The 12,210-nt window shown below is 39.2% G+C and overlaps 1 protein-coding gene across 6 annotated transcripts in view; it reads left to right on the top strand.

Moving 5' to 3' along the window:
• GADL1 (GAD like acidic amino acid decarboxylase 1) overlaps positions 1-12,210 on the top strand; it is a 129,685-nt gene that overhangs the window by 27,654 nt on the left and 89,821 nt on the right. For all 6 annotated transcript variants that reach the window (XM_087947948.1, XM_087947951.1, XM_087947949.1 and 3 more), the window contains 3 exons: positions 5,124-5,296; positions 5,892-6,018; positions 9,498-9,588. In XM_087947948.1, coding sequence (XP_087804074.1) covers positions 5,124-5,296; positions 5,892-6,018; positions 9,498-9,588 — 391 coding nt within the window. The remainder of the gene's footprint in view (positions 1-5,123; positions 5,297-5,891; positions 6,019-9,497; positions 9,589-12,210) is intronic.

Here is a 12,210-nt window from a genome sequence, read left to right as displayed (position 1 = left end):
AATTTTCTTTATATGGAATTGACATAGTCAATTTAACATTTCTACCCCACAGTTTCTGCCATTTGTTTCTATTGCATATCCAAAATTTTTAGCCCAAACAATCATTATCTCCTTTACCCGCTCACTTTCAAGTTTAATTCCTAATAAATAACAACATATTTTCTTTATCAGTTTTTCATCTGTTCCAGTTAATATCTAATCCAATTCTATTAATTCTTTATTAAAACCATACATTTTAGCATCTTTTTCATATCAAGATTGTAACTACTTTTGTGGCCACATGCAATGTCCATCCCTTGACTACTAAATTCCTGCTTGGTTTTTAATTCCCCTTTTTCATTCAGAATATCTTTATATCTTACAATTTTTCCATATTAATAACATTTGGATGTATCAGTGCTTTCAATTGTGGAAAGCCAGACTGGTATTTTCAAATAATGTTGTTATTTCATTTTAAGCTATACTGTTAACAATGCATTTCTAGCGTAATGTCTTTGAAAATAACTATGTATTTTATTCTTCCCATATCATAAACAAGCATGCCAACCTAGTTGATGGTTATGCCCTTCTAAAGTTAATACCTTTATGCCTCAAATTGATCCATTCTTTCACCCATGTAAGTATCGAGGCCTGGTAGTACAATTTCCAATCTGGCAGCCTAAAGCCCCCTCTTTTTTGGCGGGGGGGGGGAGTTTTGCAATATTTTCAAATCTAGTCTTGCTTTTTTCCTTAGCTAGTTATATCTTAATATTATTTTATTTAATTCTTCAAAATATTCCCCCCCCCCAAAATTTTTATTGGAATTGTTTGGAATAAATACAATAACCTTTGTAAAATACTAATTTTTATGTAGCTATTCTTCTTCTTAATGCCAGTTGCAAATCTTTCCATTTCTCCAAATCTAGTTTAATTTGTTTTGTAGTTCCATATAATTGTCCTCTTTAATTGTTGCACATTTTGCTCTTAGCTGTATTCCCAAGTACTTTACTTTTTTGACTATCTGCATATCAATTCTTTCCATCAACACTTTTTTGTGTATCTGTGAGATTTTTAACTAAAATCTTTGTCGTGTCTTTGTTTATTTTCAATTCAGCAACTTCCCCATACTCTTCTATCTTTTTAATTAACTTCACTCCAGTCTCTAATGGGTCTTCTAGACCAGGGGTCACCAACCTTTTGGACCTCAGGGACCACCAAACTCATAATTTCAATCCTGCGGATCACTAGTATGAATTTTGACTGACGGTGGATTGCTGACGTTGGTGGGAAAGTCGGTCCCATATTCCAGAGCTGCAGTCGTCACAGGTCTGGCCTGTCATGGATGAGCTGCTCTGGGATGACCAAAGGGCCAGTCTTGTGACTACTGCAGCTCTGGAATATGGGACTGGCCCATGGTGGGGTTGCAAATCTCTGCCATAGGGGCTGGCATCTGTAATGTGCAAATTTGTGGGTGGTGCAACATGCAAAAAGCAGCACAGCCCTCGCTGACCAGGATGAGGTAATGGTACTGTTGCAGCAAGAGGGGGCTGGCAGCACAGGTGGGCTGAAGCAGCAATGAAGATGGCCAGAAGGTGTAGGAGCGCCGCGCTACTTGCATTTGTGTGGCACTCCCGCACCTTCCAGCTCACCTCTCCTGGCCTGAGCTCTTCCTCGATGGCCGTGGACTGTAGGGACCACACAGGGCAGGAAAAGTATCAGCTGGTGGTAGTGGGAAGAGGAGGAGTGGACAAGTCTGTGCTCACCCTCTAGTTCAGAGGCTCAGAATGGGGCAGAGTTGGTGTTAGTTTTCTCGTCCCTTTCATCCCACACAAGAGGACTTCCCAAGAGACGTCGGATTGTGTCTTCTGACCCTCTGGCGCTCGCCTGCAACTCTCCACTTTCCTCCAGGCCCAGCTTGCTGAATGGGGGGAGCAGCCGTGACTTCTCTGCTGCCCCCCCACCATCCATCCCAGTCATCGCTGCCTGGGGGAGGCACAAAAAAAGAAAGCGAGCAGAAACAGAAAGTGGCGTTTTTCAAAGGTGGCAGCTTGTGTCTTCTGTTGCCTGTGCCTTCCTCGATCTCAGCTCTTACGCCTCAGCGAGAGCTGTTTCTGCTCACTTTCTTTCCCTGTGCCTTCCCTGGGCAGCGATGACTGGGGCCATCCTCAGTGTGGAGGCTGAAGGGGGGGTGTTGAGCCCAGAAAAGATCAAGCTCTCACCTGCACAAACAGTGATGAGGCAAACTATGGGGCTTCCAAGGCACTCAGCTCAACCCAACCCGGAGTTTCCATCGGTCCCAGAACAAGCTGGCAGTGAAAGTCGGATGCCCATACCAAAAGTGCACTGAGGAAGATGTGCTCCTAATAACCAGGCAACACCCCCGCCTTCAGCCTCCACACAAGAGGAGTCCCCCGAGGCTAAGCTCCAGTTTTCTCCTGCCACTTCCAAGTAGAGAAGGGTCCCTCCCTTCAGGCCTCGAAGCCTCTCCCTGGAGTGCGTTTGTGCTGGGCTCTCCCCATGGGGTGAGGGCATCTCCCAAGGAGGCATCCACCCACCAGTATCAAGCCCAGGTCAGAGGAAGAGGAAGGGGTTATAAGTGCCTGGCCGTTGCGCTGCGCCCCACCCTTAGCAGAGCAGAGCACCGAGCAACTGATGCTGACGCCCCATTCCAGGCCTCTGAACTGGATGGTGAGTGTAGACTTGCCCACTCTGCCCCCTCCCACCACCACCAGCCAGTAATTTTCCTTCCTGTGGCCATTGAGGAAGAGCCCAGGCCAGGAGAGTGCTACGCAAATGTAAGTAGCATGATGCTTGTGCACCTTCCAGCCATCTCCATCGCCACTTCAGCCCGCCTATGCCGCCAACCCCCTCTTGCTGCAACAGCACCATTACCTCATCCTGGCTGGCGAGGACTGAACTGTTTTTTGCAGGTTTGCTCTCGGCCAGCGGGTGGGCAAGCCATGTGGGCAGTGCAGCCTTGTGTTCCCACGCAGCCTGGATTAATTGCTTTGGGTGGGACATTTCTCTACAGACCACCAAAATATTCTCATGGACAACCAGTGGGCATTGGCCCACTGGTTGTTGACCATCATTCTAGACCAAGTTGTCTGCAAATGCCTTCTCTCCATATATCTTAAATTCCTATTTCTTCTGTCATTTTAAAGAAGGACTTAGGGGAGCGATTTTCTAACGGTTTTACCTGTTTTGCTACTTTTATAGTCAAGTTCTGTATCTATAATTGCATTAACATCTCCTACCTTACAAATATTTCACATTCCAATTCTATAATTTTCTTACGAAATCTCCCATAAAACTCATCTTGGTTGTTATTAGGTGCTATTAACAATATCTGTTTTTGGTTCATTGTTACCTCCACCATTAATATTCTCCCATCTTCATCTGCAAAGATTTGTCTAGCCTTTATTGTTTCTTTAATATATAAAACCACCCCCCCTTTTCTTTTGTTGCACTAATTAAAAATATAGTTTCTCAATTTTGGGTTACTCTAATAGTTTACTATATTGTCTTTTAATATGTACCTCTTAGAGAGAAATTATATCTATTTTCAATTTTTCTAATTTATTAAAAATCCTTTTCCATTACCAGCTCAGCTGCGAAATAAATGAAATCATTATAAGTTAATTATTTTTCCTATGGTAAGATTCCAGTTTGTTGCTGGAGAGAGTTTTGCATCACTTTTCTTTTGAGCTCCTTTAGGTCCTTCAAGTCTCCTCTATCTGTATGTATTCATAGTTATATGAAGTTACTTTTTAAAATTTTATATTCAATATATTATTATGGTTGGTCACATAGCCAGATATTTGGACTGGATTTAGCATTTTTGTCCACCTTGGGTCCTTTCTAAAAACCTGGAATAGGCAGATGTGTGAAAGGTATCATCACAGAATGTAGGTGGTTCCAATTAAAGCTTCCTTTGCAATTGACCGATGGTGATTTTGTCAATGCCGATGATGTTCAAATGGTGTCCCAGATGTTTGGAATTGCACCTCTTGCCTATTATTACTGGTACTATCTTTGCTTTCTTTCACAAATAAAGGTGAATATAAATGTCCCAGCATAATGTTGCAGGATCCAATTGGGGTCGATCACTGATACCAAAGGTTTTGTCTTCTGAACTTTTGGACTTGTGATGGAATCCATCTTCAGGGAACTTCTCTCTTTGCTTTCTTTTGCCATAGTTGTCCTATATCTATTTTCAGGTCTTTGTATTTTGTGATTTTCTCCAGTTTTCTATTCTGTAGTCTCCAGATACCACAATGTCCATTATCTAGACTTTTTTGTCTTTCTTGTCATCAGTTGTTAAGTCTGAAGTATTATGTGGTAGGTACTTGTCTATTTAAATTCTAAATCGCAGAACACTTTAGCTTTTTCATAGAGGCCACTCCAAAACATTCTGGATACTTATAGCATACCATATGTACAGCTGAAACAGTCAAAAACATAACAAAACAGCCCAGACAAGAAAACAGTCATAACAATCAAAAGAACATTACAGTAGTTCTACAAAGATACTACTCTTCGATCTCAGGATAAAGTCAGGAAAGTGAAGATTATCTGTATCTCTTGGGGAGAAGCTCTTCTAGAGGGCAGGGCTACAGGTAGTCCTTGACTTATGACACAATTGAGTCCAAAATTTGTTGAGGGAATTTTCTCCATTTTATGATTTTTCTTGCTACATTTGTTAAATGAATCTTTGCAGTTGTTAAGTTAATAATATGTTTATTAATTGAATCTGGCTTCCCCGTTGATTTTGCTTGTTAGAAGGATACAAAAGTGATGACATGACTCTGGGACACTGCAATTGTCATAAATATGGGTCATTTGCCAAACATTTGAATTTTGTTCATTTGACCAGGGCATGCTGCAACAGTCACAAGTGTGAAAATCGGTTATAAGTAACTTTTTTCAGTGGTGTAACTTTGAACGGTCACTAAATGAACTGCTGTAAGTTGAGGACTACATTATAGTAGAGGAGGCATGTTTCCTCAGTCCCACAAGATTACCTTGTTCAGTTGAGGGTATCTAGAGCATATCTATTCAACCTAAACATATTGCTTGGGAGAAAACAATAGGAAACGGGAAACATAGATAATTATGTGTTGCTTTTGTTTTATCTTCATCAGCTGAAATGAATAATCAGAAGGAAAAATCACAGAAGAAAAATTCAATCTTAGTTGATGGAGTTATTTTAAATGGCCCGGTAGCAGATTCAAAATCAGGCGAGAAATTTGTGGAAGAGGTCAGTAAGATGATAATGGAAGAAGTGATAAAAAAAGCATCTGATGCAACTGAAAAGGTATTTTTTTTAATATAATTGGAGTAATATCTTCTAAGTACATGATATAATTGAAACTAATTAACTAAATCTATGTTTTTCAACCTGAGCAAATTTAAGAGATCTGAACTTCAACTTCCAGAATTCTCTGGCCAGAGTCCAGACTTCTTAAAGTTGCTCAAGTTGAGAAACACTGATCTAAATAAAGAAAGCAAATTATTAGCTCAGTAATCATATTCAGAAATATGTATATAAATACATTGCTACTGATAAATGTTAAAATACTTGTGATATAATACTCATAATTAAATGTACTGAATTTTTAATAACCAGAAATGTTTCTATATCATGCTTTTACTTCTTAATTTCTTGGATTTAGTAGTAGAAGAACTTAAGATCTTCCATGTTTGTGCTTAAATTATTTGTGAATCTAAAACATTTTGTAAAAACTATAAAAATTTTCACAGATATGTTGAAATTCTAGATTACTTAAATAACTAAACCAGATGTTTTTTAAAAAATAAATTTACAAGAGGATTTTAAAAATTATTTAGGGCACACTCTGATTAACTTTTAAATTCTCTCATCAACATTTCTTTCCAATGACTTCATGCAGGTGTGTGAATGGCAATCTCCTGAGAAACTGAGAACACTTCTTGACTTGGAATTGAAAGACACTGGAGAGAATCATCCCAAACTCTTGCAGTTATGCCAGGATGTTATACAATTCAGCGTCAAAACCTGTATGAATTTCATATTTCCAATTGCTTTTTATCCTTCCAATTGCACAGCAAGACTGCTCTTGCTTTTATTTATTTAGAAAAATGTAGCAATTTGGCTTTTCTAGCCAAATGCAGAAGTTGACATGAAAAGGAGTGGTATGTCTACATAAAAGATTACTTCAGTATTTTCATAATTTCATCTATACGATGTAGATCATTCATTTTTTTTTCAGTTCTCATTTAATATCCTGGTTAAATCAGGATAAATTCTGTTAAATCAGAATCTTATTTCAGATGTGACAATACTCTTTTTAAATAAAATAAAATCTTCATGTTGAAATTTTTGTGTTGAGAGAGAAAGAAGGATAAAATAAAATCTAAACACTCCTTCATGGTTTCATAAATACTTGGAGTTTACATCTGAAATGGACCACTGAGCTGGTCTAAAATTATTCCACCTTCATGGTGATTGCTGATAGATTTTCTGTCTCTCCTGCATCTATTACAATAATATAAAACATTACTCATTGCATGAATGGAAGTCCTACTGTAATGAGTTACTCTGAAAAAAATAGTGGTTGGTGATAATGGTGATTCAAAGCATGTTGAAAATTGATAAAAGTCACTTGCAAATGAATAACAAAATTTAATAAATAAAACTAGTGTATCATAAGTGAACTTTTTAAACATAGTGTGGAAATCTAGGCATAATTGTGACAAAGTGTGAATGCTTCCCTGGGAGTGGAATGAATTGACTGTGGTAATTGAAGAAGACAATTTGGAACATACAATGGCATTTGCAACAAAACATTTTACTGCTTATCTTCAAGCTCTGTTGAATAGCTATGTGAGTACATTTTTATTAGTTTTTTAAATTGAGTTTAGTGTCTACCTATGATTTGTTTTATTTAAAATTGTTTCCAACCTGTTTATTTTACTTAATCCTAGACAATTTATAGGAACAACAAATATATCCAAGGTCATTGAAATATATATGTGCAAAAATGTAAACAGGGTTGGAAATTCTAAATATAGAATTTAGGAAGCAAGAAGAAAAGGGGCCTGGAACCTAGTTGCAGACAAGCTAGCAGAGACAGATCAAAGATGTAATGTGATAGAAAGATTTTAAGACCATTGGATAACAAGTATACTTTTTAGTATTCCTGCTAATTTTAACTATACTAGACTATCTCCCTTTTTATGCTTTATATTTATACAGTAAATATGGATATAATTTGAAATACATTGGGGATCTATACAATATAAATTGTTTACAGAATAGAGATTTTTTTCAATTAGCCTCTTAGATTTCTAATTGCAGTTATTAATCAGCCCATACAGACAATATTCAACATTCTTTCCATGTTTGTTTGATTTGGGCTTAATATCTTAGGGGAAACTCAGACACTGAGATTTGTAATCCACAAGCCTCTGGCGTAGTCCAGTAGTTGGGTATGAGGCATTGGTGCCATATTCAATAAGCTGTGTTTTAGTTGTCAGAACCTGTAAGCATCTAAAGCAGTGGTTCCCAAAGTGGCGATACCACCCTCTGGGGGGGTGGGATGCCTTAAGGGGCACTAAGAGGCAAGGGGGCATTCAAGGCGCCGGCCCCGCAGGCTCACCCCATTGACTGTTGCACTGCTCCGTAGCCAGTGCCTCAAATGCGGCAGCAGTGGAATCTTATGTGCCGCTGTGGCCGCGTTTGATGCGCCAGCTCCGCAGGCTCACCCCATTGAGCCCCTTGCACCGCTCCAGTGCAACAGTCAATGGGGTGAGCCTGTGGGGCCAGCGCCTCAAACACACCCTGCACTACTAGAATCTAATCAGAGATGCTTTGCCGATTCTAGTCCAATGACCTGCTCCAGCAGGGTTGGAAGGGAGTGTGTGTCTATGTGTGTGCATGGCTGTCAAAACTCCAAAAACAGGTCAAGTAGCTCTGGGGACACCAGTCATAAATTAGAACACTTGCTGAACAACCGGCCATTAAGTGAGGACTACTTATATTTGGTTTGCCAGGCCACGCCTACCCAGTCACATGACCCACCAAACCACATCTACCCAGTCACATGACCAGCAAGCCACACCCACCCAGTCACACGACCAAACCGCATCCACCCAGTCACGTGACCAGCAAGCCACACCCTCAAATTAGGCCATGCCCACAGAAATTTGAATACCACCCCTGGGTGGGGGGCACCAAGGATGAGTTTGTAGCACCAAGGTGGTGGTGGACTGAAAAAGTTTGGGAACCACTGATCAAGAGTTACAGTCTGAGGCCAAGAGGAGATTTTAATACCTAAGATTAGCAACCCATTAAACAAGAATCAAAGTATTATCTTCAAAACAATGTTTATTTTTGTAAATAATGGGAGTGATCAAAAGGTTAAGTTCTTTTTTGGAAAGCTAGCTAATGGCTAGCTAATGAGAATTCACAGCAATTTTCTGAATATAATAAGACTGCTAAAGAATATTATTTAGTCAATATTTATATAAAAGGAGCACTTAATTATATAGCTGTTTAGAGGCCACTTTTATAAGAACATTGACCAATAATTCCTTTATCACTTAGCTTAACACATCTTTAAGTAAACTTTAAACAAGTTTACTTTGTTATTGAAAGAAAAAATATCTAGCCAAAGTACCCATTACACTATTCATTAATTGATGAAAGATTCAGAGGTAACATTTCTAAATTTATACTCTATTTTTGTTGAGATGAATCAAAATAGGTAGTCTGGGGTCTGATTCATGTTGTTTTTTTATCTGAACAATTATATATAGCTTTAAGATAGTTTTCTGATGCCATTTTATCTATTGTGTGAAGCCTTAAGCTATCTCTGTGTAAAATAACCTTTTCTAATTGCTTATTCTCTAAATGTATTGAAAAATACATAAAATAGGAATTATAGGAAAGTCAAATTCAAATCTTTTGTGATATTGTTTGTTAAATGATGGACCATTTATACATCTCTTAATATATTTCTGAAAGGGCTGACACTATTAAAATAAATAAAATTAATTAAAACTGAACATTTTAAATAGGTAACTTAAGCTCCATTCTTCCGGATACATAATTAAAATCTTCTCAACTAAATTTTTTTTGCATTATCAAATACAAAGTTGAAAATAATAAAATCAGGAAATAAATATCTTAGAACACATTCTCCCTTTAAGAAAAGGAAGCTCAAATTGGAGTAGATACAGAGGATTCACTCTCACGTTCAAGTTTCTCTGTGCCTTTCAATGTTTTCCTTTCTCTCCTTTGCTAACAATAAGGTTTACATTGTATAAGAAAAATCTGACTGCAAACACCTATTATAATGAAGAAGTTCTGAGTTGGGTTCATGCATCATCTCTAAACCACTACATTTTTTTAATTGTATTTTAATGTATGAGCTCTGCAGCTGCACCGTGGCAATATGTGTGAATTGGATTACATTATCTTTTTCAACGATCACTAGTGCTAATCAGATATATATCTTTGTCATCATTATTTACAGATCACCCAAGATTTTTTAATCAGCTCTATGCTGGTATTGATTATTACTCTTTAGCAGCACGTTTCATTATGGAGGCATTAAACCCAAGTGTGTAAGTGTATTTTGTTGAATTTGCAGTGCTGTTTAATTGTGGCAGATTCTATTTCCTTTAAATTTCTATTAATAACATTGATGGGGTGCATATTGCAGATATTGAGTGAATTGGTCTGTTAACTCCCTAGAGAGCCTACATTAAAATTATAAAGGATTCTTTGAATCTATTAATTAGAAGTGTTCTTTTTAATTGGTTCATTTTTAGTTCTTATTTTTCTTCTTTCCTTTAAAAGATTAAACGTTCTCTAAATATTTTTCTCTTTCATCTTTCCTGAGTTTATCTTTTCATAACTGTATGAAGCACTCTATTTAACCAGAAATCATTTGTTAACAGAGCAGTTAAATACAAGTGACCTTTTAGTGATGATATTTGGACCAGCAATATCATTAAACAAATTGGTAGCTAAGTGAAACCATGATGCTTATGCTTATTATTTTAGTTCAGTTTTCCTTATTTACAAACCAGTGAAAGTTGTAAATGTAAGACTTGGTCACAAAGTTACTTTTTCAAAGTTACTGTTGTAACTGCAAGTGGTTGAAAAATGAGTCAGTGACTATATGAGGGTGCATTGTGTCCATATGCCCAGAGATGGTATTCAGCCGGTTCAGACCGATTTGGGTGTACTGGTAGCAAAAATTTTGAGTAGTTCGGAAAACCGGCAAAGGCCATCTCTGACTGGCCCCGGCCACCTGCCCACACCCTTGCCCTTTCCTGCCCTAAATAAGGTTAAATACCCTTGTTTTTTAGCTCAGCTGATTCACGTAGCAGAGCAGATTGCTGTGCCTTAGCTGAGCTAAAAATAGCTCACCTGACCAGTGCTGACACCGAGAGTGGTCTTTGATTACTGTTCTGCGCCTGCGCAAAGCACTCTCTCATAGAACCAATCAAACCACTGGCTGGCCCCACCCAACCTGTCCAGTCCTGCCCAATCCGCCCTGACCTATATATCTTGCCTTCACCATGTGGCCCAGCTAATCTCTGTGCCTCGCTTCTGTGTCTCGCCTCTTCTGCTCACCAAAGGTAAGCAATGCATGCCACCCACTCACCATTTGCCTTGGCCAGGTCGAGGAATGCACCATTCCCTGGCTCCGCCCTTGCCACTACCCGCTCACTGTTCACCTCAGCTGGGTTGGGGAATGCACCATTCCACAGCTCCAGCTTTGCCCTGGGCTTCCACCTGCATGTCGCTGCCCCCTCTGGCCTTAAACTACTCCCATGGGCTGAAGCAATTTATTCAGCCTGCAGCCTGCCATGCTAGATCGAAGGGTTGCTGGGGGCATGGGTGCAGAAAGGCCAAAGTGGTTTGGGAATGGATCAGATGGTTCTTCTTATCTTCAAGAAGATCCATCTGGAAAGCATTGCAGCAGAGTTGCAACCGCTTCTTCTGTCCCTTGCCACCGAGTCTTCGCTCATGGAGATGCTCCATGTGCTCTCCAGATCAGCAGGTACTTCTCTCCACTGCTGCTCTTGCTGGGAGAACAGACTGCAATTTAGCAGCTGTCAGCCACCACTTTGGGTCCTCTAAGTCCCATCCAGAAAGTGCTGCAGCTAAGAGAAACAGCTTTCAACATGGCTGCTGCTTCTCTGTGATGCAGCGCTTTCCAGATGGCACTTAGAGGACACAAAGTGGCGGCTGACAACTGCTAAATTGCAATCTGCTCCCCCAGCAAGAGCAGCAGTGGAGAGCAGAGATGGAGCAGAGCAGCCCCCGAAACACTGCTCTATCAAGCCTTGCTGCGTGGCAAAAGCAGCACATGCATGGAAGCCATGCGCTTGTGCCTCTGCGGAAGCCATGTGTGCATCCCTGCGCAGAAGCCATGCGCAAATGCCTGTGTGGAAGCCATGCATGCACATCTGCGTGGAAGCTTTGCATGCACACATGTGCACACACTCACATTTTCAATGAACCAGTGGTGGGTTTATTTGAAACCCACCACTGCATATGCCATATGTTCTGTATAAAATTTGACTCTATGCCTGTGGGCTTATTGAAATGTTAGTTTTGTTTAGACTATCAACCAGTTGTTCCCTCCTACACACACAGTGTGAGGAGTAATTCTTGTATATGTATACTGATGTAAAAAGATTGAAGAAAAATACTTCCCTATAGTTACCATTGTGTTTGGAAATTCAATTGAAAAGTGAAACCTTGACCCTTCAGTTTTTAGTCCAGCTCTCTGGATTCTCCAAAATGAGAATGTTTAAGAAAATACAAAAGGAAATGTCTTCACATATAAATATATTATACCTGCTTATTGTTTGTATCAGACACTTCTTGAATATTAGTTTAAAGGCCTTTTGCCCCCTTTGGATTGGATTTTGATGCTTCAAATTAAAAAGTCCTTTGTCTCTTTATAATAATTAGAAGAAAGTACACTTTTTCTCAACTGAGATAAGACAAGGTGAATCTGGGTACATGTATCTCAACAGTTCTTAGAACAACATGTCTCTTGCAATGTTAACATACCATGCACTTCAACTGCTGGTTGAAATCAAACAAGTTGAAGTCTACACATTAAAATTGCCAAAATTGAGAAACGGTGTCTTAGATGAACTGAACTTTGTTTTCCTAGGAAACTGTAATCACACTGTCCTTTATTCAAAATCACAGTTCTCACA

The sequence above is a fragment of the Notechis scutatus genome, chromosome Z (assembly GCF_049901735.1).
Source record: "Notechis scutatus isolate UNSWTSFEM ecotype Mainland chromosome Z, rNotScu1.2, whole genome shotgun sequence".
In the NCBI taxonomy this organism is placed as follows: domain Eukaryota; kingdom Metazoa; phylum Chordata; class Lepidosauria; order Squamata; family Elapidae; genus Notechis; species Notechis scutatus.
The sequence above is the reverse complement of the archived record's forward strand: the minus strand, read 5'-3'. Positions and strand labels throughout refer to the sequence as shown.